The following is a 27,632-nucleotide window of genomic DNA, read 5'->3' as shown; positions in this document are numbered from 1 at the left end:
AAGGACTAGGAAAATATGGCTACATTCAGTTCTAGGTCAAGGTAAATACATATTTATTATAGACGAAATTTCTTCCAAGTTGTGTTTGACTTGAATGTGTTATAAAATATACATCTATCCAGATAAGTCATTACTGCCAGATGCAGAACAATACCATTCTATCTAAAAGTGCTATAATTATCTGCAATCAATATTTGATCTCAAATAGCATAATGACTGCTAAGCTGTGTTATTCAAATTTAGAACTCTGACAAAAATATTATACTAAAAAATGCAAAAGCTGCATTTTTTTCTGTGATATCACTATCTAAATAATAGTTTATTAATATACTGATTCATTTAACACCTCTATTGACTCAGACTCCTCATATCAAACCAAAGATCATTTAAAAAATTGAATTCGTAACAAAATGTTTGAATATTTAGGAGCAATGTAGAGGACTATAACAGTTTTGGGGATATATTTGCTATAAATATTTACCCCCACTCTTAAAAGACAATACTTGGAGTAATTTATATGTGTTGATATATTTTGTGTCTTTAACTATTATAAATTTCATGATTTGAAACCAATCAAAATGAATTTATATTCCGTGGTATAGCCTTCCAAATATTTCCTATTCCACCCTAATAGATCCTTCCTATTACTGTCTACTGCTCCTCACTTCTTCCTGAGAAACCAGATGACTTGCAGTTCTGCAACACGCTGCCTTTTTCCACCTCTTTACCTTTACCATAGCAACTCTTAATCCAAAACGTTCTTCCGTCACCTACTGTTGAGTGAGATCTTAGCCATTCTTCAAATTATAGCACAATTACCACTCTCACAGGTCTTCCAGATCTTTCAAGCTGTGTTATCTCCTCTGTTTTTTTCAACTCTCTTCTTTATCAAATTTGGATTTATATTTTACCACTTGTATTTACTGCATTATCTCATCTTCCTTCTCTTCCTCATTGTTTCCTTCTCTTCCTCTTTGTTTCCTTCTCCTCTTTCACTGGTTCTTCCTCCTCCTTCTTTAATGCGGTAATTATGCCTTGTATATCTTACCATAACCCCATAACCAAACACAGTGCATACTTGTAATAAATTAACAAAGAAACACACATGTAAATTTGTTGAATTAAATGTTTCTTGAAAATATTAAAGAAGATGATGGAAAGTTTGTCCTCTATGAATTTCCAAAGGGTGTTAGCACTATTTAAGAAAGTATTCATGATTAGAACATTTAACTCATTGTTGTTGCTGACTAAACTCAGTGGTTAAATGCTTTCTTCATACTTATTTAATATAAGGTTATTTGACTCCCTCAATATTGAAAAAAAAAAAAAAAAGAAAAGATCCTTGAGTCTTACTGTAAGTGCCTTGGTTTTCAGAGTCAAATTTTCAGGAGAAACTCTATGAATAATGCGAGGACCCAAACTAATGATGCTTTACAATTCCATAGTGTATTCACATGCACTCTGTAAATTGAGAAACAATACATGTAATTTTTGAAGAAAACAAGAAAACCTTAAAGGAGAAGCATATGTGTAGGTTTCAGACATTGTAAATTATAGCTAAAATTTATAAAACATAATATGTTTTACTGAGTTCAAACTCCTTTAAAACTCATTTTGCTTTTGCCCAATGATGATCATACCAAATATATTAACCTTTGATAGGATGGTGATGGAAAGAACCTGTGTTATAGTCAGGTAATTTTTCTTCTTGCTGTCGTACTCTTTTCCCCTGGGTTAATTGTATCATAGAGCTCTCATTCACATCAGAAGGAGTCTTCCATGTAGAACCACTTTTGGAAAAATAATTTTTTTGTGAGAGATGTCCTCTGTCACTTCGTAGGGCATGGATTATGAAGCATTGCTATAATGTGCCTATGATTCTGCAATATTGTAAAATAAAGGAAATACTGGAATCTTGAATTGAATAATAAGCATTTAAGTCCCTCACCTAATTATTTATGCATAATTACTCTGGTTGAAATATTTTTTCTAGTTTTACTAAGTTAAATTTCTAAGAAATGCTTGGCTATCTTTGGTTACTATGGACATAAATTATTTACAAAGGTAGAGAGCTATGTGCACACAAATCACGATTACTTTGTTGCTCTGATATTAAAAAATAAAACTGGGGAAACAATTATGACACCAGAATTCAAGATGAAAGTTTCCAGAAAGTAAAATCAATGTCTCCCATTTAGAAGACTTACTTTTGTTGAAAGGAATAACAAAAAAATTTCAAATTCTTTTAGAGTATAATTGTGTTAGATTTGAATAAAAATTAGCATAGTTAAGAAATAAGGAAGTTTCCAATAGTTGATGAGGGAAGACTTCAGTTATTTAAGCTTTTTGTAGAATTTCTTTCCATACTGTATTCTTTTGTAACTTTTAGTGGAACTCATGTCAAATAACACAACTTTAAAATTCTAAATGTAAACATTAATGATGCAAATTAGGTCATTTTAATCAACTTCACTTTTAAATTTTGGATATTGTGAAGAATAGTGAACTTAGTTTTGTTTGAAGACAGATAACCACTAAGATTTTTATAAGAAAAGAAATTTGTTTGGTGAAGTTAATGACAACATTTCAATGGAAAAATCATCATAAAATATTTTCTTTTAAAAAACTGTTATAATTCAGAGTGGTGATATATATTTCTGTAGGATATGAGAAATCTATTAGCTATTAAAACTTATAATGTATAATTATTACAAGTTTATTTTATATATCCTCTAATTAGCACAGTATTGGAGTTGTGAGTAAGAGAGAGGCAGGTGGTGAGGCTGTAATGTGAGAGAGAACATGTCACCCTCTTCAAATAATAGCTTTTATTCTTAAAAAATTCCGTTTCCCACCTCTATTTACATTATAATTATGGAAACAAATCCCTATGCCTAAATCAAATGTCAAATGTCTGAGTAGAGATGGCTCTATGTCCTGCTGCAATACCTTAAAAGAAATCATTATTAATAACTAATAGGTGTGTACTTCCTTATTCTTTCTATAAAATAACTTTCACCCATTGTTTCAATGGGTGAAATGAAATAAATGATTCCGGTTGTAATTGAAGCCAAAGTTAACAATAGCAATACTCCTCTTTCACTATAGAAATAATTTTCTCTCCTCCTCCGAAAAATGCGCTACTGTAATTAGGGTGGTGTCCTGAAAAGCACCACCCTTTGTGTGTTCTTTGTCCTCTCTTCTCTGCGTGCTTCCCTGCCTGCCTCATGTATCCATGCCATTCTGGGTTCTCCACTCTTCACAATCAAATAATATTTCATTTAAGCAAGGCCTAAGTCTTCTTTGGAAATCCCGTGTTGTACCCTTCCTTTGCACAATTAACGTTCCTAATTATTTTCATCCATTTTCTTGTTTATTTGTGCCATAGAGGAAAGAGCCCTAATGTTGAAGTAATTTGGCTTGAAATTCTAGACACATAACATGTCTGATTTTCCTTCTCAGTAAACATGGAACAATGTTATCTGCTTTATATATTTGTATGGATAATTACATTAGGAAATTTGTGTGATATCTAGCGCAATGTGTAGCATGTGATTAGTACTTGAAGGTTAATTCTTCTCTATCTTGTGACTTCATTTACTTTACTGTGTCCTTTTTTATTTTTTCCACTACAGTATGGGTTGTGAGAAAAACTGTTCTACTAATTTGCATTTTCTATAAAGTCTACTGTGGTAGAAATTTAGTATACATGTTTGAGAAAATGAATAAATAATTCATCTAGATGGCAGCTCATAATTTCTTCCAGTAATGAAATGCTATATATACATTTACTTTCTATTTTTGTGTATGCACGTGTATGTGTATGTGTATGTGTGTGTATGTATGTGTATGTGTGTGTGTGTGTGTGTATACATACATCTCCTGATACCAACTTTTGACTCTCGTATACTCCATGGTCACAGAGGAAGGCAAAAAAGACACAGAAAAAGAATGTTGAGGTTTGTTAGGATAGAGTATTGTGATCTTGTTCATGAATCTGACAATTATCTGTCAACTTCAATATCCCTCTTCAAGTAGCTGTCAGTTATTTTGTGCATGTTAAATAATGTAATTTTAAATTAGCAATTGCTTTCAAAATTTCTTTTCTGAGTTACACACTTATGACAATTGAGAATAGATTTTCAGGTTTTCTTGTGAGTCAGAGTTGGGTAAGAGAAAACAAAATGAAAATGTTGCACGTGATTTGTTTTCACTTAGTTTCTGTTTTATCTCAACCACATATTTCGTTTCTTGTCAATGCTTTCTCTATTTGTAAAGGTAAAATATTACGAGATTATCTAGGATGAGCTGTTTCCCATAATATCGATGAAATTAAAGAGAAAACTCTTTATATATATTGTGTCCATATTTAATACTGTAGGAGCCTATGTATACAATAGTAATCAATAAATATTTTTTAGTTAAATTATCAAATGATCTTGCTTCTTATGGATTCACATTGAAAGGATGAGTAGATTAAAATAATTGCTAATGCTATAGCACCTACCACATGCCAGCACTGTTCTTGGCTATTATTATGTATTTTATATAATTAAAAATTACAAATTTTAACTCATTTAATGTTCATAGAACCATATGAATTAAGTAATATCACCCTACCCATTACATAGATAGAAAAATGGAGATGCTATAGTTAAATGACCATCAACAGGAGAACTGAGATGCTATATAGTTAAATGACTTGCCCAACATAGTAGAACAGTAATTGAGATCAGGTTGTCTGGCTCCAGAATGCGTGCTCTTAACTACCATGCTGTAAATAACAATATCAAAACATCTGATAAGTTTGTGTAATTTTGACTTTTAGTAAAGACTTTGGTTTTTATTTTGACAGAATGAAGTGTATTAATACATTCCTCAGTAAACAATTTTGAATATCCCTTTTCAGAAGATTTTTAAATTTAATTCTAAAAATCTGAAATTATTGAAAATATATATCAATCTCCAGGACAAAAAAAAGAAAAGAAAGACAGAAAGAATGAAAGAAAAAAGGAAAGAAGAGAGGGAGGCAGGAAGGAAGGAAGGAAGGAAGGAAGGAAGGGGAAGGGAAGGGAATGAAGGGGAAGGGAAGGGAAGGAAGGGGAAGGGAAGAGAACGGAAGGAAGAAAGGAAGGAAGGAAGGAAAGCCCAATTTATGCTTGATTGATCAGTTTGAAAGGTGCTGACTGTAAAAGATGGTGTCTTCAGGATTTGGATTACGTTCCTTTAGTATTTTGGTTTCCTAAGATAAATCTTGGGAAGACTTGAAGACGAGGCAACTAACACTAGTTTGGTTCAATAAAGTTACTTTTTCAGTGCTTAAAGTTATTAATGTTTGACACCTCTAAGCAAGATTCCTCATCTTGAATTGTACAGTCCTGGAGAATAGGTTGCATGTTTTCTTCAATATTCTATTCCATGTTTCTAGACCACTGCTTTGTATTTTAGTGAGCATTCAATTAACCTCTGTTGAATGAATGAATTATGTTCAAACTGCATTTTAATTTAGTTTGTATCTATATGCTTACTGTTAAAAATAAGCTATTTAGAATAACATAAATGAAACATAAATGAAAATGAAATTTCGGGCATAATAATCTGTCTTTAATCATCATACATTGTTATTTAGATAATACTTTGCCTTGATTTTCAGTACTGAAGCTTTTGACGTTGAAACAAAAAGAGTAACATCTTTTGTAAACATAAATCTATGATGTTCACAGATTTACAGAGATGTTTAGAAAAGTAATGTAGTTAATATGTAGAATAATTTCTGAATGAACATTGCAGCCTGAGATGAAAGTAAGTCTCATATATTTACCTTTTGTTTTAAACTTATTTGTGGTAACAGTGATGAATGAAATATTTTACTATTCTAATGTTAGTGAAATTATACTGTGGTATAATTATATTGTGGTATAACCCCATGGGGCTTACTTTGTGTAAGCTTTACCACGGTGTAATATATATGTATATTTAGCCAGGCGCAGTGGCTCACGCCTGTAATCCCAGCACTTTGGGAGGCCGAGGCAGGTGGATCACCTGAGGTCGGGAGTTCAAGACCAGCCTGACCAACATGAAGAAACCCCCTCTCTGCTAAAAATACAAAATTAGCCGGGGTGAAGCTACGCGGGAGGCTGAGGCAGGAGAATCGCGTGAACCCGGGAGGCAGAGGTTGCAGTGAGCCGAGATCGCACCATTGCACTCCAGCCAAGGCGACAGAGCGAGACTCTGTCTCAAAAAAAAAAAAAAAAAAAAAAAAATCAGTATATTTAAGTTAATTTGCTCAGTAGAGACTGAATTGTTTATTTCATTAAGATCTGAGGCCAGGATATAAACATGATGGCAATATATGTATTGTATAAATAATGTCTTTGGATTACTTACTTATTTTATACAATAACCCTTTTTTTTTCTTTTTTGCAGGTTTCAGATTTGGGATATTGGTGTTTCTGTTTCGGAGAAATTATTCTTTTTCTTTTTAATTTGAAGAAAAATCATCAGTCTTGGAATACAGAAGAGGAACTGGAAATATATGTATTTTGTTTCACATTTGAACAGTCATTCTTGAGGAATACTCCATACCTGAGTAGACAGCCATGTGGCCATCGCAGCTACTAATTTTCATGATGCTCTTAGCTCCAATAATTCATGGTAAGATTTTTCAGATTTTTGTGTAATGCTTAATGTTGTCTCACTTATTCATACTAGACACTCCTTGGGATCTTTTCTCTGAGATTGCTTTGTAGTTTTTCCTTACCATATGTTAGTATGAGTAAGTTAAAATAAAAGAACATAATGTGTATTTCCTTTTTTTTTGAGTCAGAGCCTCGCACTGTCACCCAGGCTCGAGTGCAGTGGCACGATCTTGGCTTACTGCAACCTCTGCCTCCTGGGTTCACACCATTCTTCTGCCTCAGCCTCCCGAGTAGCTGGGACTACAGGCGCCCACCACCACGCCTGGCTAATTTTTGTTTGTTTGTATTTTTAGTAGAGACAGGGTTTCACAGTGTTAGCCAGGATGGTCTCAATCCTGACCTCGTGATCCACCCTCCTCGGCCTCCCAAAGTGCTGGGATTACAGGCGTGAGCCACCGCGCCCAGCCCATAATGTGTATTTTAAGCTGAAATAGTTATGAGTTTCCAGTTGCATTTCTTAAAGTGCCTGTTGAAATGTATTTAAAACCAAAAGGCTTTTTAAAAAGAGCTCTTGCATTTTATTTTTAGTCTTTACCACACTTTTGGAAAATCAGCTGAAATATTAATTATCTCATTTATTGTGAATTTTTTTGGCTTGCATAGTTTCATACTTAAAAACACATTTTTAATGTAGTAAATTTGGGCATTTGAAAGAAAACTCCAAAAGTAAAATCCCACTTATTCAAAAGTATCTGCTTTCCAAAACCAAGTCATTATTTTTTCTCTGAGTATTTACTACTCTGCACAATCTTTAATATACAGAACACAAACTATAACCTCCCAATAAAGGGAAATTGTTTTTCTACTATACCTTGAAATGCAAAAACACAAACAAATAAAAAACCAAAAGAACGGCTGGGCACGGTGGCTCACGCCTATAATCCCAGCACTTTGGGAGGCTGAGTTGGGCAGATCACAAGGTCAGGAGATCGAGACCGTCCTGGCTAACACGGTGAAACCCTGTCTCTACTAAAAATACAAAGAAATTAGCCGGGCATGGTGGCAGATGCCTGTAGTCCCAGCTACTTGGGAGGCTGAGGCAGAAGAATGGCGTCAACCCGGGAGGCAAAGCTTGCAGTGAGCCAAGATCGTGCCACTGCATTCCAGACAGAACGAGACTCCATCTCAAAAAAAAGAATAAAAACATACACAATAACAAAATAATATTAATGTACGTTTTCACTTTTTAAAGAAAGGTGTGATTATGGAAACATGCTAATATACTTAACAGACATGTATACTTAATGTTGTTCATTTAGACATCTTTGTATTTATAACAGAAATGATAGTTTAGAAAGGATGTACCTTGGCAAACTTTATAAAGTGCATCACATTATTTAATATATAAGCGAGACATTCATATTCTGTACAACTTAAGAGTAATATTCACTGACTCTCAAACCTGGTAAATTAAAGTCTATATGTATGTTCCTCTTACACAATTTAATGTTTTTGGCTAATTATCATTGATTTTTTTCACTAAGATGGAAATGTTGTAATATAGTCACTCTCTCATATGTTGATGATAATTATAGAAAAAAAAAGGACACAGCTGTATTTGCCACTGCTTAGGAGGTCTCAGAATATTATAGTGTAGCAAGCAGCTGAAATGAATTTTTAGCCTCTTTAGCTCACTTTTGGTTTTTAATTGATTACAGAAACCCATTGTAGTTCATCAGTGATGCAATTCTGAATCTGGCCTGTGTTCTTAAGTTTTAACATGAATTGCATTTTGCTGTCATTCTAAATACTGGGTAAAATAACTTCCTTTGACATTTTCCTCTAAAGTTCCCTGGATGCAACATATTTAGGTCTAACAATTCACTATATTATAAGGTAGAGATGTTTGTAAAATGGGAGTATCCTACTTATTCAACCATCTCAACCATCTTGTTTTAAGCAAATTTGTTTAAAATTTCAAAATATTTTCTTAATTCGTATACTTATACATTCACATTCTCTGCATGGGCACATGTAACATTTTGTGATGTGGGAAAATAAAAATAATTATGTTACTTGAGACAATGCTTTTCTAATTATCCATATATGTAAAGATGACTTAAATTAGATTTTTTATGTGATAAAAATTCCTCCCTTATAATGTTATTTTAAGAATAAAATAAATAGCATATGTAAATAATGTAGTACAGTGCATAGAAAATATTAAGTGCTTGAACATGTGAATTTCCTTCAACATATAATCTATCCCTCCAGTTAATTTTTGTTCCAGTAAATTATAACAACCAGGAATTAGCTAGCCATAAGAGCTGATATATTTAATGTTGATACTAAGGAAAAAAAGAAAAATATCTACATATATATTTACACACACACAATTTGTATTCAAAAGATCAATCTAAAATTACCTTTGTTAGAGAAAATTGGTTAAAAATAGCAGAAACAGACATTGTAAGAAAGATTCCTTTTTCAGAACTAAAATTCCTCGTCCCTAAAACTGACACTATGTATTTCAGTGGACCCCTAAATGTGGCTGAGCCATGGGTCTTGGGTCTTGGTTTGGGAACTGATAGTCTGCATTGAAATCACACACACACACACACACACACACACACACACACACACACACACAGAAACAGAGAGAGAGAGAGAGAGAGAGAGAGAGAGAGAGAATATCTCCAAGTAATTCTTAGAAGTATTAAATCAACCCCTAGTATAATAATAGAACACATAAAAGATTAACCTGGTATGTAAAATACTCTGGGTTAAAAAAATAAAGTAATCATTTCCATTTTATGTGGACTATTCAATATTATCTTGAGTTTTGAACCATAGAGGACAAAACAATATAGAAGCTTTTTATTTATAAACTTTATCCTTTATTTTAAAACTTTGCACCTGAGAAAATACAAGTTGGTTTTGTCTTCCTTCTTTAAGAAGGCTTTTTCTTTTGCCTTTGTGATACCACTTCTGACTTGTGAATGAAGGGCTTTATAAGCAGCCTTTTGGAACCTAACTTGCTCATACATAGAAAAATGTACCTTTGATCAAGTGCTGAAATATAATAGGATAGGAATTTTTAGAGTCCCCATCAATCCTGGCTTAAGAGAATACTACTGCATAACTTGAAACCTTAGATGACTGGGTTAAAAAAAAACTGTGTATGTCACAGTTATAGAAATACTTTTGGTTCCAACATATCCTCTGCTGACGTCTCCTTGCTACTGTTATTGAGATGTCCAGAATTTTTGCCCTCTTGACCATTGGGAATTAATTCTTCTGGGTAATGATCTGAATTGCTATCCCTTTCCTCAGAGAAAATAATGATGATGACTACTGATTTTATAGCCATAAACTTTAGATGTCTTAGTTCACTTAATATTCACTATAATTGCATGGGTTTATTTTTTATTATTTGTTATTATTATCATAATCACTATCTTTACAGGTAAAGACATGGAGGTACCCAGTGGTAAAGTAAATTGAGGTCACACAGCTACTAAGAGACACAGAGGGAATTTAAAATCAAGGACTTGGCTTTTGAGCTCTGCTCTTGCTGGCAGTAGATATCCAATTCCTATCAAGGCCATTCCTCTTTACGTAGAATCTCAACTCTCCTGGTCACTTGGGAGCAGGTGAGGCAGAAACATTGACCATCTGCCTCTTCCATGTTCTTGGGACAGACAGACTGTGGTTCTGAAGCCTAACAGACCAGAGATGAAATTCCAGCTCTGCCACCTACTGGCTCTGTAATCCTATTTATCTGTCAACTGGTTAATAAATATCATTAATTTACCCACTACAAGCCAGAAAACTGCTAGATGTACTAAAGACAGGACAGTGAACAAAAGACTTGTATTTCTTCCCTCATTGAGCTTACAGTAACCTAAAAATGTGTAGCTTAATATAATTTTCATCTGTAAAAATGAACATTTATTCCTTGCAGAGCTATTTTAAGAAATGGATGCAAGGATGTATAACTTCTAACATGGTGCTTTGGCATTTGATAAACCTTTCATTTTTTTTCCCCTGCTCCTTTCTTACCTTGAAATAGTGGTAAACCCCTGAGCACTAGGTAAGGAAAATAAGTAATTACTGTTATTCTAACCCTGAGAATGGAAAGAAATCTTTTTCTACTCAAACCTCAGTATCTATGTTTTGCCAAACATTTCTAAATACTAGTATCTAAACAAAATTATTGTCAATATTACTAATATCTAAACAAAATTATTCTCACTATGTAGGAATGTTTAAATTACTATTTTAATTGGTTATATATGATTGTTAGTGTTATATTTTTGCATAATCTCTACATGAACAAAATTAGAAACTAAGCTAAAGAATTAATTCTGATAATGTTTAGGTTAGTTGAATAATCCCCACTTGCTCTTAATAGTCTGGTCAATGTTTTGTATAGAAAAAACAAGTACATCAATATCACATAAATATGTACAATTTTTTAAATTAGGAAATGTCCCTGCTTCTGTGTTTATCTGTCCATATTCCGTGTCTCTGTGTACTTCCGTATTTCTCTTTTTCTGTTTTCCATGACTGTGTCCCCTTCCTGTAGAGCCATAATATCCTTATCTATAATGCAATGAGACCTGGCAGAAGTAAAGAGGAGCAGCTGAAGCAGATGGCCAGTTCTTTGCTGTGCACTACTGTAGTGTTGCATGAAGATAAAGGATTCTTTTTGTTGTTGTTCTGTTGATGTGGTTGGGAGCAAGGAAAAATAAGGAAATTGGAGAGCAAGAACCCAGTAATAACGTAGGTACCTGGGGCTCATTTTGATTGGCAGTAAAGAAACATCAAGGTCCAATGTGGGACCTTGGGCTGGGAGATCTGTTCCTGGGAGGTAACTACACCCAAGCCCCAGATGATTGGGAGTTCAGAAGGTGATTGTGGTGCTCAAATATTTCAACTACATCTCAGCTTAATTGAACCTCACTTGTAAAAACTGAATCATAGTTGAAGAGGTACAAAGCAGGATCATTGGCACTTAAACTAGGAATAACGGCGAGCAGTATATTTTATAGCGTCTTCACAGAAAAAGAAAACTGCAATATAAAAAAAATGCTTGTAGAACCAGCTTATACACTTTTTTTTTCTGCAATTCTATTGTTAAAGTTGCATCTGTATTTATATATTCAGGGACTTTACTGGTTAGCCTGCATTTTATCATGTGCAACAAATTACTTATAATAAACAGTTCTTAGTAGGGACAAAAGAATGATCAGATGCATATTTGTTTTTATATAATTTTCACTTTATTGTTATTCTCTGTTTACAATTATAATACTAATGTAAATGATTTAAGATAGTAGTCATATATTTTGTAACTTCTAAGATATGAAACTTGAAAAAGTACAAAATTACACTTAACTACATGGCATTTTATCATATAATTCTTTCTATGAAGATGTGTTTTATTAGTTGTGAAAGAGTCAGGTTGACTTCTAAGCTCTGCTTAACTTGGTTATTTTTAGAAATTAATCATCCTTGAAATGTTTATAATGCTTGCCAACCTAGGTAATTTGTAATATCTACAGTAATATAACTATGTTTATAGTCAAATACATTACACAGAAAAATCTGTGTCATGGTAATGATATATGAGGTTACTGCTAACACACCCAACACCATCCACATTAGCCAGTGGGTACTGAGATTTAAAATAGGTATTTTGTAAGCTAGCTGCACAATCGCTAATATCACAATGTAAGCTACAAACATACATGCCTGATAGCTTTACTTTGTGTGTAATAATTTGTTTAGAAACTTTCCCAAATACTCAGTATGCAGATTGGCAATTGGAAAATTTTTTTTTTTTTGCTTTTGTACTTGCAAAAGGTGTTACATATGAATTTAATTGTAGTAATAATCTATGAGTGACGTGTACATATTTGGAGTAAAGTAGCATTTTTCTATATTGAAATTTTATGTATTGTGACTATTTGAGGTGCTTGTAATTTATCACATTTTTTATATTTCTTTGTCTGTGGTGGACTCAGACTTCTATAGGGTTGTTTTATGCTTAATGTTGAACAAATTTAAAAATATTTGAATATACAATATAAAGTCATTGTTTTCTTATTCTTTGGATTACTATTTACTTTAATCCTCAGTGTAATTGGGTTATTTATAAATGGGTCATTTTTCTTTATATTGTCAAATTATAAGCATTCTTTATAAAAATATCTTTTTTGAAAAGACGGTAAGATATCATTAGAAGACAGTTTTAAGAGATTTTTAGACTATATTTTCTAAGAATAGCTTTTAAATTTTTTATTTTTAAAATTTCAATTTTAAGTAAAAATTTCAAATATTGTTAGTAAAAAATATTTTTTATTAATACATAATATTTGTACATGTTTATGGGGGTACTTATGGTATTTTGATTCATGCATACAGTGTATGATGATCAAATTGGAGTACTTAGGATATTCGTCACTTCAACCATTTTTCATTTTTTTGTTTTGGGAATGTTTCAGATTTTCTGGGAGGCTATTTGCCTGGAGTTACCCACTTAAATTTTCATCTATTTTATGTTGAATCATGCACCATTTGTCTACCCTCATCACTTCAAATTCTCCAACCCCCTTTTTGTAAGACAGGGTGTCACCCAGGCTGTAGTGCAGTGGCATAATCAGAGCCCACTGTAACCTCAACCTCCTGGGCTCAAGCAGTCCTCCCACCTCAGCCTCCCAAGTAGCTAGGACCACTGGCATGCGCCACCATGCCTGGCTAATTTTTAAAATTTTTTCATAAAGATAGAGTCTTGCTATGTTGCCCAGGCTGGTCTCAAACTCTAGACCTCCAGCAATCCTCCTGCCTTGACCTCCCAGAGCACTGGGATTACGGGTGGGAACCACTGTACCCAGCCCCCTTTTACTCATGTATTTGATTCCTCAAAGTAGTTCATTCATTCAGAATTTTTTTTAAAAAATAATTTTTAATTATTATGGATATTTAATAGTGCACGTTTATGGGATACATATAATATTTGATACAAGCATACAATTTGTAAGGATCAGTTACTCCAGGGTACTTAGGGTATCTATCATCTCAAATATTTTTATTTTTATGTGTTAGGAATATTACAATTCTACTCTTTTAGTTATTTTGAAATATACAATAAATTATTGTTGGCTATAGTCACCATATCTTGCTACTGAACACTAGATCTTATTCCTTCTACCTAACAGTATTTTTGTACCAACTAACCATCTTCTCTTCATCTTTCTCCTCTCCATTAATCTTCCCATCCTCTGGTAACCATCATTCTACTCTCTGTCTCCATTAGTTTAATATTTTTTTCTCATATATTACTGATAACATGCAATGTTTGTCTTTCTATCACTTAAGAATTTCATCATTTTTTATAGCTGGATAAATTTCATTGTGTATGTGTAACCACATTTTCTTTATCCATTCATTCATTGATGGACACTTAGGTTGATTCCATATCTTGGCCATTGTGAATAGCGTTGCAATAAATATGGGAGTGCACATATCTCTTCAATATACTTATTTTCTTTCTTTTCCACATATACCCAGCAGTGGGATTTCTGGATCATGTGGTAGTTCTTTTAGTCTTTTGAGGGACCTTCATGCTGTTCTCCACAGTGGCTGCACTATTTACATTCCCACCAACAGACAAAGGTTCCCCTTTCTCCACATCCTCACCAGCATTTGTTATTGCCTGTTTTTGGATAACAGCCATTTTAACTGTGGGAGATGATATTTCATTGTAGTTATAATTTGCACTTCTCTGATGATTAGTGATGTTGAGCATTTTTCATTTACCTGTTGGTCATTTGCATATCTTCTTTTGAGAAATGTCTATTCACATCTTTTGCTCATTTTAAGATCAGATTGATTTTTTTCCTGTTGAGTTATTAACCCTTGTCAGATGATAGTTTGCAAATATTTTCTCCCATTCTTGTGGGTTGCTTCCTCACTTTTTTATTGTTATTATGACTATAAAAATTAATAATTGTCCATAATTGAAACTTTATTTTTATAGGAGACCTGTATACTGGTGAATTGTATACAAAACAGCAAGGCAATTCATTGAGTTCTATTAGTTTTCAATTATTTCTTCCTAAGAAAATGATGAAGGTAATTAAAGTTTGGTAGCCAAGAAAAATTTCTATTTTTGGTCGAGTCTGAATTTTTTTGAGATTTTGGAAATCCTCTTTTTTATATTTTTATATCTTTGCTCAAATTATAAATATTGAGTCTTTCATTTTATTTCTGTAGATTGTTTTTTCTCTAATATGTTCTGCAAATTGCTGAATGCCTCTTTTAGTTCATCTCTACAGCTTTGCATCTCTCTATCAAATCCACATATTATATATTAGTGTCCTCTGGACTCACATCACATCTTTTAATTAAAAAAAATGGAAATCAGCAGAGAACCTGGTGTTTTATATGGCAAGGATAATTAATGATTAATAAATGTTGATACTGAATAGCTCCTGTAGTTTTCAGGAACTATAGACGATGATGTCACCATATTTAGGAAGCATTGCTTACATGAAGCCCAGAAACTGAAGTTTACAATATCATCCAATCTAAACTGCTTTAGAATCCTATATTGTATGGTCCTATTAAATGAAGTAGAAAGATCTTAAACCTTAGAGTTTAACTCCAGTTCCATTGCTTCCAAGATATACGGCCTCGAAGAGTTTAAATCACAGTTTATTTATTTGTTAAATGAGTAATTAGGCCTACTTTGTTATAGTATGAGGATTAGATAAAATAATGTATAAAAAGGCCCTAATACAAAGCCTCACACATTTAATCCTGGGAGAATGGGGTCATTAAAACATACCTTTAGGAATTAGAACCAAAAAAACAAATTATCTGAATAGTAAGCAAAATTTAAAATACAACACCATCTTGGGGTCACTTACATTCCACAGTTCTTTTTCAAAGACTGCATTGTATATTCTTAATCCCCAGTGTGACAGTTTCTCTAATTATGAGTCTGCACGTTTGTACACACATCCCATCATTATATTTAGGACTCACCCACTGGACTGTAACTAAGTCTTTAATGAGTTACTAATGAACATCTTAAGCTTAGATCAGCATTCAAAGAAAAATGTTAAAGGGTGTTGAAAAGCTATTCAAAGTGCAGTTTTGTCACTTTTAATTAGACCGTAAGCCCAATAAAATATCCTGTCATCACTCTTCTAAGTTTGAAAAAATTGAATAGTGAGTGACAGATATACCCTCACTTTGGTATCATTAGTTTTATGTGAAGTTAAAAAGGGTAAATTCAGTGACCTAAATTAGAGAAATCATTGTTTTGATTAGATGTAAAGATAAAAATAACGTGCAAACATAAAATAGCATTTTACAACATTTCATTCTTTTTCTTGGACTCAGATGACTTTAAAACAGATTGATTTTGTTGTTGTGTTGGAGAATAACAGATGATGTGAGGAAAAAACCTAATGATTAGATATGTAGGTTAAAAACATAAAAATAAAAAAAACCCTCTGTATTTATAAAAGAACAAATAGTCTGCTTTCACTCATTACTGATTCTCTCCAAGCTGTTAGAGATATCACAAGAGTGGTAAACATAAACATTACCTGAATTAGATCAGAACTAATCTTTAGTAGAGCTCTCCATACAAATCAACAATGGTGGTGACAATTTAGCAATGATCATTTTTCTTCTTTTTTTTCTCCTTTTGATAGGGAACTTGGTGAAACCATGCAGACCTTAAGGGCACATTATTTAATAATGAAGACAAATAATGCATAAAATTTAAAGCAACAGGCTGGTATGATGCTCTCCCTCCAGGCAACACTACACAATTGCTTAAAAGGAGGCCTTTTAGATTAGTTACAATAGCTGGATTGTTGGAATAGCTGTGATAGCACAGATGTATTAGAGGTTACAGGCTGTTGGCAGGCTTTATGTTGTCCCTCTGCAGACAGATAAAAAACCACCATGTCGATTTTTAAAAGTAGGTGTCCAATAATAATCACATTCTATGTATACCACCAACATAACGTAATCGATCATTCTGACATTTGAGCCTGTTAACATATTTGCTGTCTTGTTAAACAGAATTTAGGCATTCATAGAAACTAATGGACATTAAGATGTGATATGGTTTGGCTGTGTGGCCCCACCCAAATCTCATCTTGAATTGTACTTCTATAATTCCAACGGGTTGTGGGAGGGACTGTAAAACAGATTGATTTTGTTGTGTGTATGTGTTGAGAAGGGCGGATGGGTGGCAAAAATATCTTACTACCATTAAAAAACAAAACAGTTCTCATTCTTCTCAGCTGTCTTCAGAAATGCCGGTTATTATTTACTTAGGAGAGGGAGCTAGAACTCCCTAACAAAACAGACCTCTGTCAATATATGGATCATTTTTGCTCATTTTGCCCACACATTAGTTACAATTGGCAGCATGATTAAGGTAGAGTGCCTCATTACTATAGTTCTAAAGATTTTTAAAGAAAGAATTTACTTTACAACATTCTGAAAGTATAGTTGCCATACCATTAAAAAATTTATATTCTTGAGGAGAGGAGTAGAGGAAAAAAAAAGTCAATTTTCTCCAAATAACAAATTCTAAAGGTTTTTTTTTACCATGAAGTTAAATTTTTTTGCATTATGTTTACAAGGAGGCAGATGTTTGGAAAATCTTACTAATAGTTATCACTCGTCTTAAGGTACATAATATGGATTTTATTTGACTAGAATAAAAAAAATCATCCTTTTTGTCAGAAGCCAAATCTCTAATAAATTCATATCACTAACAGAAATCTCTGATTACTCATTTTCAGAAGGGTTTAAGGTATTTACATCACAGTATTACAATTTAGGCAACAATTATAATGAAAGTCACTATTTTTCCCTTTATTGATAGGATATATAAAGTGCCAGCTATGAAAGCCAATTAAAAAGCAATCTTAAAAAGTTGGTTCTTTTGTTCTTTAACAAAATGAAATGTTTCCCTTTAGCTTTATTCACAGCCACGTGTTTGACTCTTTCACTATTCTCAGCCTGTTTTATAAAGCTTTTGTAACATAGTAGCTTAGTGTTCTGATAATGACTGTAGTGAATAAAAGCAGACTATTTATTCTTTTATAAATACGGAGGTTTTTAAAATTTTTTTTAACTTACATATCTAATCATATCTGGATCTTTTTCCCTCATGTCATCTGTTATTTATTTTTATAATTTCAACAGTTATATTAGATTCAGGGGGTAAATGCACAGTTTTGTTACAGGAGTATATTGCATGACTCTGAGGCAAATGATCCTGTCACCCAGGGTAATGAGCATACTACCCAATAGGTAGTTTTCCGACCTTGCCTCACTCTCCCTCTTAGTTCCCAGTGTTTATCGTTCTCATCTTGTATTAGTCTGTTTTCATGCTGCTGATAAAGACATTCCTGAGACTGGGAAGAAAGAGAGGTTTAATTGGACTTGCAGTTTCAGATGGCTCAGGAGGCCTCAGAATCATGGCGGGAGGCAAAGGCACTTCTTACATGGCAGCAGCAAGAGAAAAATGAGGAGGATGCAAAAGTGGAAACCCATGATAAAACCATCAGATCTTGTGAAACTTATTCACTATTATAAGAACAGTATGGAGGAAACCGCCCCCATGATTCAAACTATCCCACCGGTTCCATCCCACAACTCGTGGGAATTATGGGAGTACAATTCAAGATGAGATTTGGGTAAGGCCACAGAGCCAAACCATATCACATCTTTTTTTTTTTTTTTTTTATTGAAACAGAGTTTCTCACTTGTTGCCCAGGCTGGAGTGCAATGGCATGATCTTGGCTTACTGCAACCTCTGCCTCCCAGGTTCAAGTGATTCTCCTGCCTCAGCCTCCGAGTAGCTGGGATTATAGGCACCCGCCACCACTCCCAGCTAATTTTTGTATTTTTAGTAGAGACAGGGTCTTGCCATGTTGGCCAGGCTGGTCTTGAACTCCTGACCTCCGGTGATCCACCCGCCTCGGCCTCCCAAAGTGCTGGGATTACAGGCGTTAGCCACTGCGCCTGGCGCATATCACATCTTAATGTCCATAAGTTTCAATGTTTAGCTTCCACTTATAAGTCAATGTATGCAATCTTTGGTTTTCTGCTCTTGTGTTAATTCACTTAGGATGATGGCCTCCACCGGCATCCATGTTGCTGGAAAGGACATGATTTCATTATTTTTTATGGCTGCATAGTATTCTTCCATGGTGTGTGTGTGTGTGTGTGTGTGTGTGTGTGTGTACACACATATATACATATAAAATTTTATTTATCCAGTCTACCATTGATGAGCACTTGGGTTGATTCCATGTCTTTGCAATTATAAATAGTGCTGCAATGTATATACAAATGCATATGTCTTTTTGGTAGAATAATTTGTTTTCCTTTGGGTATATACCCAATAATGGGAATAGTGGGTAGAACAATAGTTCTGGTTTTAGTTTGTTGAGAAATCTCCAACCTGCTTTCCACAGCAGCTGAACTAACTAGCATTTCCACCAACAGTATGTAAGCATCCCTTTTACTCCACAGCCTCGCCAGCATCTCTTATTTTTTGTCTTTTTAATAATAGCCATTCTGACTGGTGTGAGATGGTATCTCATTGAGGTTTTGATTTGCATTTCTCTGATGATGAGTGATATTGAGTGTTCTTTTCGTGTTTGTTGGCCGCTTATATGTCTTCTTTTGAGAAGTGTTTGTTCATGTCCTTTGCCAGCTTTTTAATGGGGTTCTTTGTTTTTTGCTTGTTGAGTCATTTAAGCTCTCTGTAATATTAGACGTTTGTCAGATGCATAGTTTGCAAATATTTTCTCCCATTCTGTGGGTTGTCTGTTTACTCTGTTGATAGTTTCTTTTGCTGTGTGAAAGTTCTTTAGTTTTATTAGGTCCCACTTGTCAATTTTTGGTTTTGTTGCAATTGTTTTTGAGGACAGTCATAAATTCTTTCTTAAGGCTGATGTCAGAATGATACTTTATAGATTTGCTTGTAGGATTTTTATAGTTTAGGGTCTCACATTTAGAATTTTAATCCATCTTGATTTAATTTTTGCATATGCTGAAAAGTAAAGGCCTCATTTCATTATTTTGCATACATGGCCAGCCAGTTATCCTAACACCGTTTATTAAATAGGGAGTCATTTCCCCATTGCATATTTTTTGTTGACCTTGTTGAAGATCAGATGGTTTTATGTGTGTGGGTTTATTTCTGGCTTCTCTATTCTGTTTTATTGTTCTATTTGTCTGTTTTGTATTAGTACCACACTGTTTTGGTCATTGTAGCCTTATGAGATAGTTTGACGTTTGGCAATGTGATGCCTCCAGCTTTGTTCTTTTTGCTGAGGATTGTTTTGGCTATTGGGACTCTTTTTTGATTCCACAGGAATTTTACAGTAGTTTTTTTCTAATTTTGTAAAAACTGACATTGATAGTTTGGTAGGAATAGCATTCAATTTGTAGAGTGCTTTGGGTGGGCAGTATGGCGATTCTAGCAATATTAGTTCTTCTAATCCATGTGCATGGAATGTTTTTCCATTTGTTTGTGGCATCTCTGATTTCTTTGAGCAGTGTTTTGTAGTTCTCCTCGTACAGATCTTTCACCTTCCTGATTAGATGGATTCCTAGATATTTTATTTTCTTGATGACTATTGTAAATGTGATTATGTTCTTGACTTGGCTCTTAGCTCGAATGTTATTGGTGTATACAGGTAGCTCATGCCTGTAATCCCAACACTGTGGGAGGGCAAGGTGGGCTGATCACTTGAGGTAGGGAGTTCAAGACCACCCTTGCCAACTTGGCAAAACCCTCTCTTTACTAAAAATACAAAAAAAAATAGCCAGACGTGGTGGCAGGTGCCACCTCATCACCTTATTTCAGCTACTTGGGAGGTTGCAGTAGGAGAATCACTTGAACCCAGGAAGCGGAGGTTGCAGTGAGCCGAGATCACGCACCACTGCACTCTCCAACCTGGGTGACAGAGTGAGATTCTTGTCAAAAAAAAAAAAAGAAATGCTACTGATTTTTGTATGCTGATTGTATACCCTGAAACTTTACTGAAGTTGTTTATCAGGTCTAGGAGCTTTCTCCTGCCTTTAGGGTTTTCTAGATATAGAATCATGTTGTTAGCAAAGACATTATTTGATTACTTCTTTTCTTATTTGAATGACTACAAAAGTTTATCTTACTTATTTGTTTTATTTTATTGTAACAAGCTATGTTTTGGAGAAAATTAACAAGGAACCTAGTCTGAAGTGTAATTTCTTGCCCACATCAGGCATACCAGTACTTTATGAAACAAGGTAGTCTAGAGAAGGAACCTGTTGAGTTAAATAAGATTCAGGTATACCATAAAATTGTCTTCATCATACACGGGAGGACAATTTGTTACTACTTAGCTTAGCTGTTTTCTTATAAGACTCAGAATTGAAACAGATTTACCCCTCTGTGTTAGGACTTTCATGCTGCAATTTCTACATGATGGCATCTTTACTCAGGTGCTTGAATTGGATCTTTTATGACTATTGTTAGAGATTACTACCCAGCCTGTAAAGAAATTATGCAGCTATCGTATACACCTTAGGGAGAAATCAAGAAAGACATAATCTTTTATATGGCTAAAATGAGGGTGCTGTGGGAGAGAGCCTTTCAGGTATGCATAAGAAAGCAGGATTGAAAATGTGCCTTTATTTACAGAAAAGGAAATGAAAACAGTGGTGTCTTCTCTGCCCCTTACCCTTCTCTTTCTTTCCCTTTTATTATATATGTTGCAGTGGAGTTGGAATAGACATTTCAGTAGCAATCATCCATTTGCTATTGTAACTTTTTCAATATAATTTCCAGCATTTACACAATACTTTCCTGTTAGCTAAAGAGTTTTGCACATAACAGCTCAGTGAATACTCATAACAATCCAATGAGTCATAGGTAGTAGGACTGGTAATTTTCAGATGAAAAAATAGACTCAGAGCTGTGAATGTAATGATGTAATAATATATTTTAAGTGACTTTTGAGGAGAAACTGAACCCAAAATTTCTTAGCCATCTTGTGGAGGCTTCGTCCATAGGCATTTTTATAACCTACTGAGCATTTGCCTTATTTTATAGATCTATGATTTAAATTATAAATAAACCAACCAAAGTAGCATATTGAGATTGAGCTAGAATACGATAAAATAAAATAAGTAAATTTTTAAAATCTTCAATTAGGGAAGACAGCAAATACTGTGTTTGTTTAAATCTTGGAAATAAAAAGGAACAAGATTTTGAGTATGTTTTAGTAGAGAATGGAAGGGAAATATTATGAAATTTGATGATCATTTTATATAGAGATAGAGAACTGTTTGGTAAAATTATGGAAAGAGTGATATTAGAAACTGGTGAGATCTGGAAAGCCTGAGCAGTAGGGGACAGGATTTCCTACTAAGAAGGATACTTTGTACAAAGGATTAGGCAAGTATGTTCAGGAGGATAAGTATTCTCTTTCCAAGAGATACTACCATGGTGAAAGACAGAGTGTAATATGTAGGTTAGAGTCATAGCTATATTAGTGTACATTTCAAACTCTATAAGGCTCATGGTTGGGTTGCTAATAAAGACATGGTGAAATATAACCCTAAAACACAAAAATAAATGACTTGTGAGAAAAATTGTTAGTTTATGAAAATTAAAGCCCTTGTAACTCTGATAAATATGCCCAGGTTGTATTTTGTTTTTAGCATTTCTCTCATTATAGAATTAGCCTATTGTTTTGTTTAGAGTCCCAGCTCACTGGTATGATTAATAGCTATTTGGAGGAATAAGCTGAATAATTGACTGAATTACAAAGCTGCTCATGTAAGAAGAACAAGAAAATAGAAACAGCTGAAATTGGTTAGAAACAGTACTTAATTTAAAAAAAAATTATAAATCAGTATTGATCTCTGAAAGTTATCTATCATTGGATTCTAATATTTATGGGTATTTATACCAATGATATCTTCCATAGATAATATGAAAACTCTGGTATTATCATCACAAATACTTTACCTTTTAAAAACTCATTATTTTTCTTTTGTTTATCTCTTGCCTCTTATCTGCCCACAACCAATGTTCTGGAACAGTGATGCTCTGATGGCTTTTGATATTTAAGAGACATGAACATGGGATAAATATTTTGATCATTATAGTGGGTTATGAAATACTAATTTTATATTCTTGCTTGCCCACTAGGAAAGCAGAATGAAAGTACTTACATTGTAAAAATATCTGGATATGAATCAAATATAAGGATGATTTGTATATGGCAATAACTCATATTACTTACAAGGAGTATTATATATTATGTATGATTTAAAAGTTAAAACTTTAAAAACAAAAAAAAATAGAAAATCGCCCCCTCAATTCAAATAAAATCCTAATCAAATATGCAATTTTTAAAAGATAAGCATGAAGTTTCTCTGAAGAAGGATAGAAAGAACAAGATGCATTGATCTTATTATAGCTTCCTGTCTCAGAGCCAAAATTAACTTTGCGACGTCTTAAAATCACATGCAACAGAGTTTGAAACTGTGGCCTCTAATGGTATTGGGAAGGAAACTTGGAGGGTTGCCTTCAACTTAGGGTTAATGCCACAACATGCTGGTGTATTTTTCATAGCCAATTTGAAAGAATCCTTTCTCTTAAAGGTCTGGAGAAAAAAAGAGACATTTAGAATATGAAAACTATCTTCAAATATCTGAGGAGAAGAACCTTCGAGGAGTAATTTGAGTTGGTTTTGTAGCCCATGTATTCAATTTAGACAAGTGAGTGGAGAATGCCAGGGCATAGATACCACCTTCCTTGACCTAAGGAAACTAGCTGCTTCAGATGCTATTGTGCCCCAAGGAGAGAGTGAGTTTCAGAGCAAAATCTCTTGACGTGAACCTTGGGAGGTCTGTATAGCAGGAACGTTCTAACTTTCTAGCATGTGAATTGAAGGAATCTTTGCAGACTTAAGATTCGTGTTTCTAATGGAATACCAGACACCAGACTTATAAGTGTGCTGTTTATCTTGAAGACTTATTTGTATAATAGCTTCGGGAAGACAAATTGGATTTATATTTATAATTCAAATAAATATTTCCACAGAAGTCATACAATATCTTGAGTGTAGTACACACATATTTTTTTAAAGCAAAAGTTGAGATTTTGGCTCTGTTCTAATAATCCTTCTCTATGTGGGTAGTGTAACAGCCTCTCTAGTTTTTCTGTCACCCATTGGATTTCTTTTATAGATACAGTGAATTTAAATGAGAGTATGAACTACAAACACATAAGATACTTTGGTTTCATAGAACACATCAGTCTACTTTTTTCAATTTACAGTCAAAGTCGACTTAAGCTCCTGGTATTTTGTATTCTTTAGTCTTACTCCATGAAATCATTTTACTCCTCAAGCCAAACAATTCTTTCTAGATCCCTAAGAGTTTGCTTCCTAGTTCTATTGACGTGTGTTTTTATGTTTTGTTTATTTTTCAGGTTTTTTTCATTTAGATACAGGCACTATTATACTGCTTAGCTGATGCTTGATTCCATTGTTTATTCATTTTTAAATCAATTGTCATTCTTTGCCTACTCTAGAAATTGACCTTTTCTAGAAATATTTGATCTCTAGTTCAGAAGAGATCCCTATATCCCACGTCCCTGTCCTATGCTATCCTTCCCTCCCAAGAGTTTTAATAATTATCCTAAACAGATTGTCTTAAAACTAAGCTCTTTACCCTGGCTTACAAAGCTCATGATCTGGATGTTGCTTGCCTCTCTGCTTTCCAGACTATTCTTCACCTTGACCACTATACCCAGCCATTGTGCTATTTCTCAAACACACCAAGGGATTCTAGCCTGGAGGCCTTTCCTGTATCCTGGAAGTTCTTTGACTAGCAACTTACAGTCACACAACTGAATGTTGTATGATTAACGACTTTAAATCTCACTGAAATCCCAATTTATATTTTATCTCCATATCCAAATATTTCACAAAAACCTAAATGAAGTAACCTTTACATAATACTCTGTTTGATTTTTTCATAGATTACTCATATTTATATGGTATTTTTTTCTCTAATATTTATTTGTGTATTTTCTAATTTCCCTTACCAGATGTATGATTCATTAAAGTAGCTTTGCGGTCTGTTTTCTTCACCAAATTCTCCAGCACCTAGAAGAGGACCCAACATGTAATGGGAACTCAATAAATATTTGTTGAATGAATGACAAAACAAGCACATTCTCTCCCACTCTAAATGTGCTTCTGTTTTAACTTGGCTGAGGATAAAATCTTTCAATTTTTGAATAACAGAAGCTTATAGGATAACCTATTTTGATAACCTTTGGCTACTTTTCTTCCATAGAGTAGTAACAAAGATGTTAGAGAAAACATGCCTGTATATATTCATGTAAAAATATTTTTATATTAGTCATATTGTCATTTCAGGCAATGAAGAGAGGGATATCTTAGGAGCCAAAAGATCAGAAATGATGCCACTAGAGTGACATCAAAGAAGGCAATTACTTAGAGATGTTGATTTTCGCAGCTTTTTGGTCTTGAAACTTATTTTCTTCTTTGGCACCTTTTTCATTTACACAGGCTATAAAAATGACATTCAGATTACCTTTGCCTAGATATTTTAGTAATCATACACTGTAATAAATTCAAATAAAAATGTTGTTTAGGGGCAATGTCTCAGACTTATATTTTAAAGTTTTCCATTATAGATATATTGTTTAACATATTTCTTAATATGGTTTTTTTCTATAAAAGTTGTATTATTTTATGTGTTTTGGGAGGGATATGTTTTACACTCCTAATCTGCAAATATTTTATATAGCGAGAAATTATGGCACCACTGTATACATTTCTAGTGTTAGCAAGATGATCATAAAATTCTCTTGCATTATTGATTTTCTTAGTTTCTCTCCTGTTTAATGTTAGCCACATAACATTATTAATGTGTTTTTATACATGCATATTATAACATGTTAAAAAATACTTGTGTGAAGCAAAATCTTTTTCTTTGTAAAATTTATCCTTTCTGTTGGCAGACAGATTTTCATTATCATTCCTATTTATTAAACTAGTTGCAAATAGTGTAGGGAAATGTGTATCTCATGTATCAATTTATCAGAAAAAAAAATCCTATATTTAAATATCTCTATTTTCAAAGCATAAAATGTATGGGTGTTTTCTGAATTATTTTTAAAAACCATGTATACTTTTTTTTCATTATTGTCTTGGTCTTTCATATTTACTCATTTATGTAATATGTACCATTTGTCAGTAAAATCACTGTGTATATAAATGGTAAAAATGTGTGTATATCCTTTTCACCTTAACGTCCAGCACAGCTCTTAACACAGCACCACTCCAAAAATGGTAGTTAAATGACCTGAAAACATATAAATAAGTATAAAACAATCCATATAAGTGTAACCATACATCAAACAAAACAAATAAACAAACAAAAAACACCTTTCTGGGACTTTCTTTACCCATTACCTTATCAAACATTTTGTGTAAAAATTGAGTTTAGGAACCATTATTCTTATTTACACTTATGTAGATATTAGTGCCCTTAATTTACATTAGAGTGTTGTGAATCTATAAAAATAAAAATAATATTTATATTTTTTCAGGTAGCCTACTGTGCTTTCAATAATTATGTCTAATTTTCTAATCATTATTAAAGATTAGGACGAGTTGTTTTTTTTTTTTTTTTTAGCTTAATCAAGATAGTGTTTAACTAGGATAGCATTATACTAGGGGCCAGGAGATGTAATCCTCTGAGCTGTAGGGTTGTCTGAGTAGGGCCTGGGGTGGCTGGAGTCTTGGGCCTATAGCCTGCGGCAGAGAGCAGCCTTGGAAATAGCCTCTACCAGGGCTCCCCTGAGGCGGGACTGAGGTGAGCAGGGGTCTGATGGTGCGCCCTGCGGTCCCCGCAGGTGGCAAACACAGTGAACGACATCCAGTCCTTGCTGCTCCATTGCGACACGCTGAGCGCAGCCCAGGAGGCGCTCTTCCACCCAGACATCTGCTTCAGCAGCCAGCTGCAGAGCGCACCGCTGCTCATCGTGGACAAGGGCCCCGTGGAGCTACCAGAGGAGTTCGCGGTCCAGGTGCCCAAGGAGCACAGATTGCAGCGCAAGGTGCGGCCAGCGGTGGGGAGAGAGGGCTGCGGGTGGCTGGGCAGGGGCTCCTGAGAGGCTCAGCCCCAGGAAGTGCCCCAAATGTGTCTTCTTGTAAGTTTACTGTCTGCATTCACTTTTGTGGCTGGTATTACCACTTAGTGATATCCTGGCCAGTTTTAACAATGCATGCCTGTTCTACATTAGAGCTTCATCATTATTTTGAAATGTTTGATTTAAAATACTTGATTGGGTTTGAAATATTTTTGCATTATCACAGGAAATTTAAAATTACTTTTAGTGACACTTTCAACTCTTGTAAAATTTGAAAGGCTGTATAAGTTTTAACATGTCTGATCATCTGCTTGTTTGAAAAAATTTTCACCAATGGAAACTATCAAGATTTTGAAAAGATTATGATTAAGACGTCTTGGTTAGGAATTGCATATTAGTTATTTAAAGTGTAAAACTTGGTAGAGAAGTTATAGTTACTGAAACAACCTAATTTTCTTGTGAAAATGGCGGAAGATTCTTTCTATAATATTGCCTCTGCAGCTGGAAAGTATAGCAAGTGGCATCCAGCCCCAAAAGCTCCAGTGAGGAACATTAGGTCATATTTGCACAAAACTTAATACTTACTCTTTTACCACACACTTTACATTTTATTTTTTATTTACATAATATTTAGGCAATGTAATTTTTATTTTTCTCACAAAACTTCATGTGGGTACTCTTATTTCTGTCATTTCCCCCAAGGAATATAGTATTTGTAACTTTCTTTGTGGAAAAAAAAAAAAAAAAAAAAAGCTGGG

General features: G+C 33.9%; 1 protein-coding gene across 24 annotated transcripts in view; it reads left to right on the top strand.

Moving 5' to 3' along the window:
* Positions 1 to 27,632, top strand: part of ADGRL3 (adhesion G protein-coupled receptor L3) — an 849,533-nt gene that overhangs the window by 288,419 nt on the left and 533,482 nt on the right. For 20 of the 24 annotated variants that reach the window (XM_054484631.2, XM_063663656.1, XM_063663647.1 and 17 more), the window contains 2 exons: positions 6,427 to 6,654; positions 26,638 to 26,841. In XM_054484631.2, coding sequence (XP_054340606.1) covers positions 6,600 to 6,654; positions 26,638 to 26,841 — 259 coding nt within the window. In that variant the 5' untranslated portion in view covers positions 6,427 to 6,599. The remainder of the gene's footprint in view (positions 1 to 6,426; positions 6,655 to 26,637; positions 26,842 to 27,632) is intronic. The other 4 variants (XM_063663661.1, XM_063663660.1, XM_063663659.1 and 1 more) reach the window with 1 other exon arrangement.

This window comes from Pongo pygmaeus, chromosome 3, assembly GCF_028885625.2.
Source record: "Pongo pygmaeus isolate AG05252 chromosome 3, NHGRI_mPonPyg2-v2.0_pri, whole genome shotgun sequence".
In the NCBI taxonomy this organism is placed as follows: domain Eukaryota; kingdom Metazoa; phylum Chordata; class Mammalia; order Primates; family Hominidae; genus Pongo; species Pongo pygmaeus.
The sequence above is the reverse complement of the archived record's forward strand: the minus strand, read 5'-3'. Positions and strand labels throughout refer to the sequence as shown.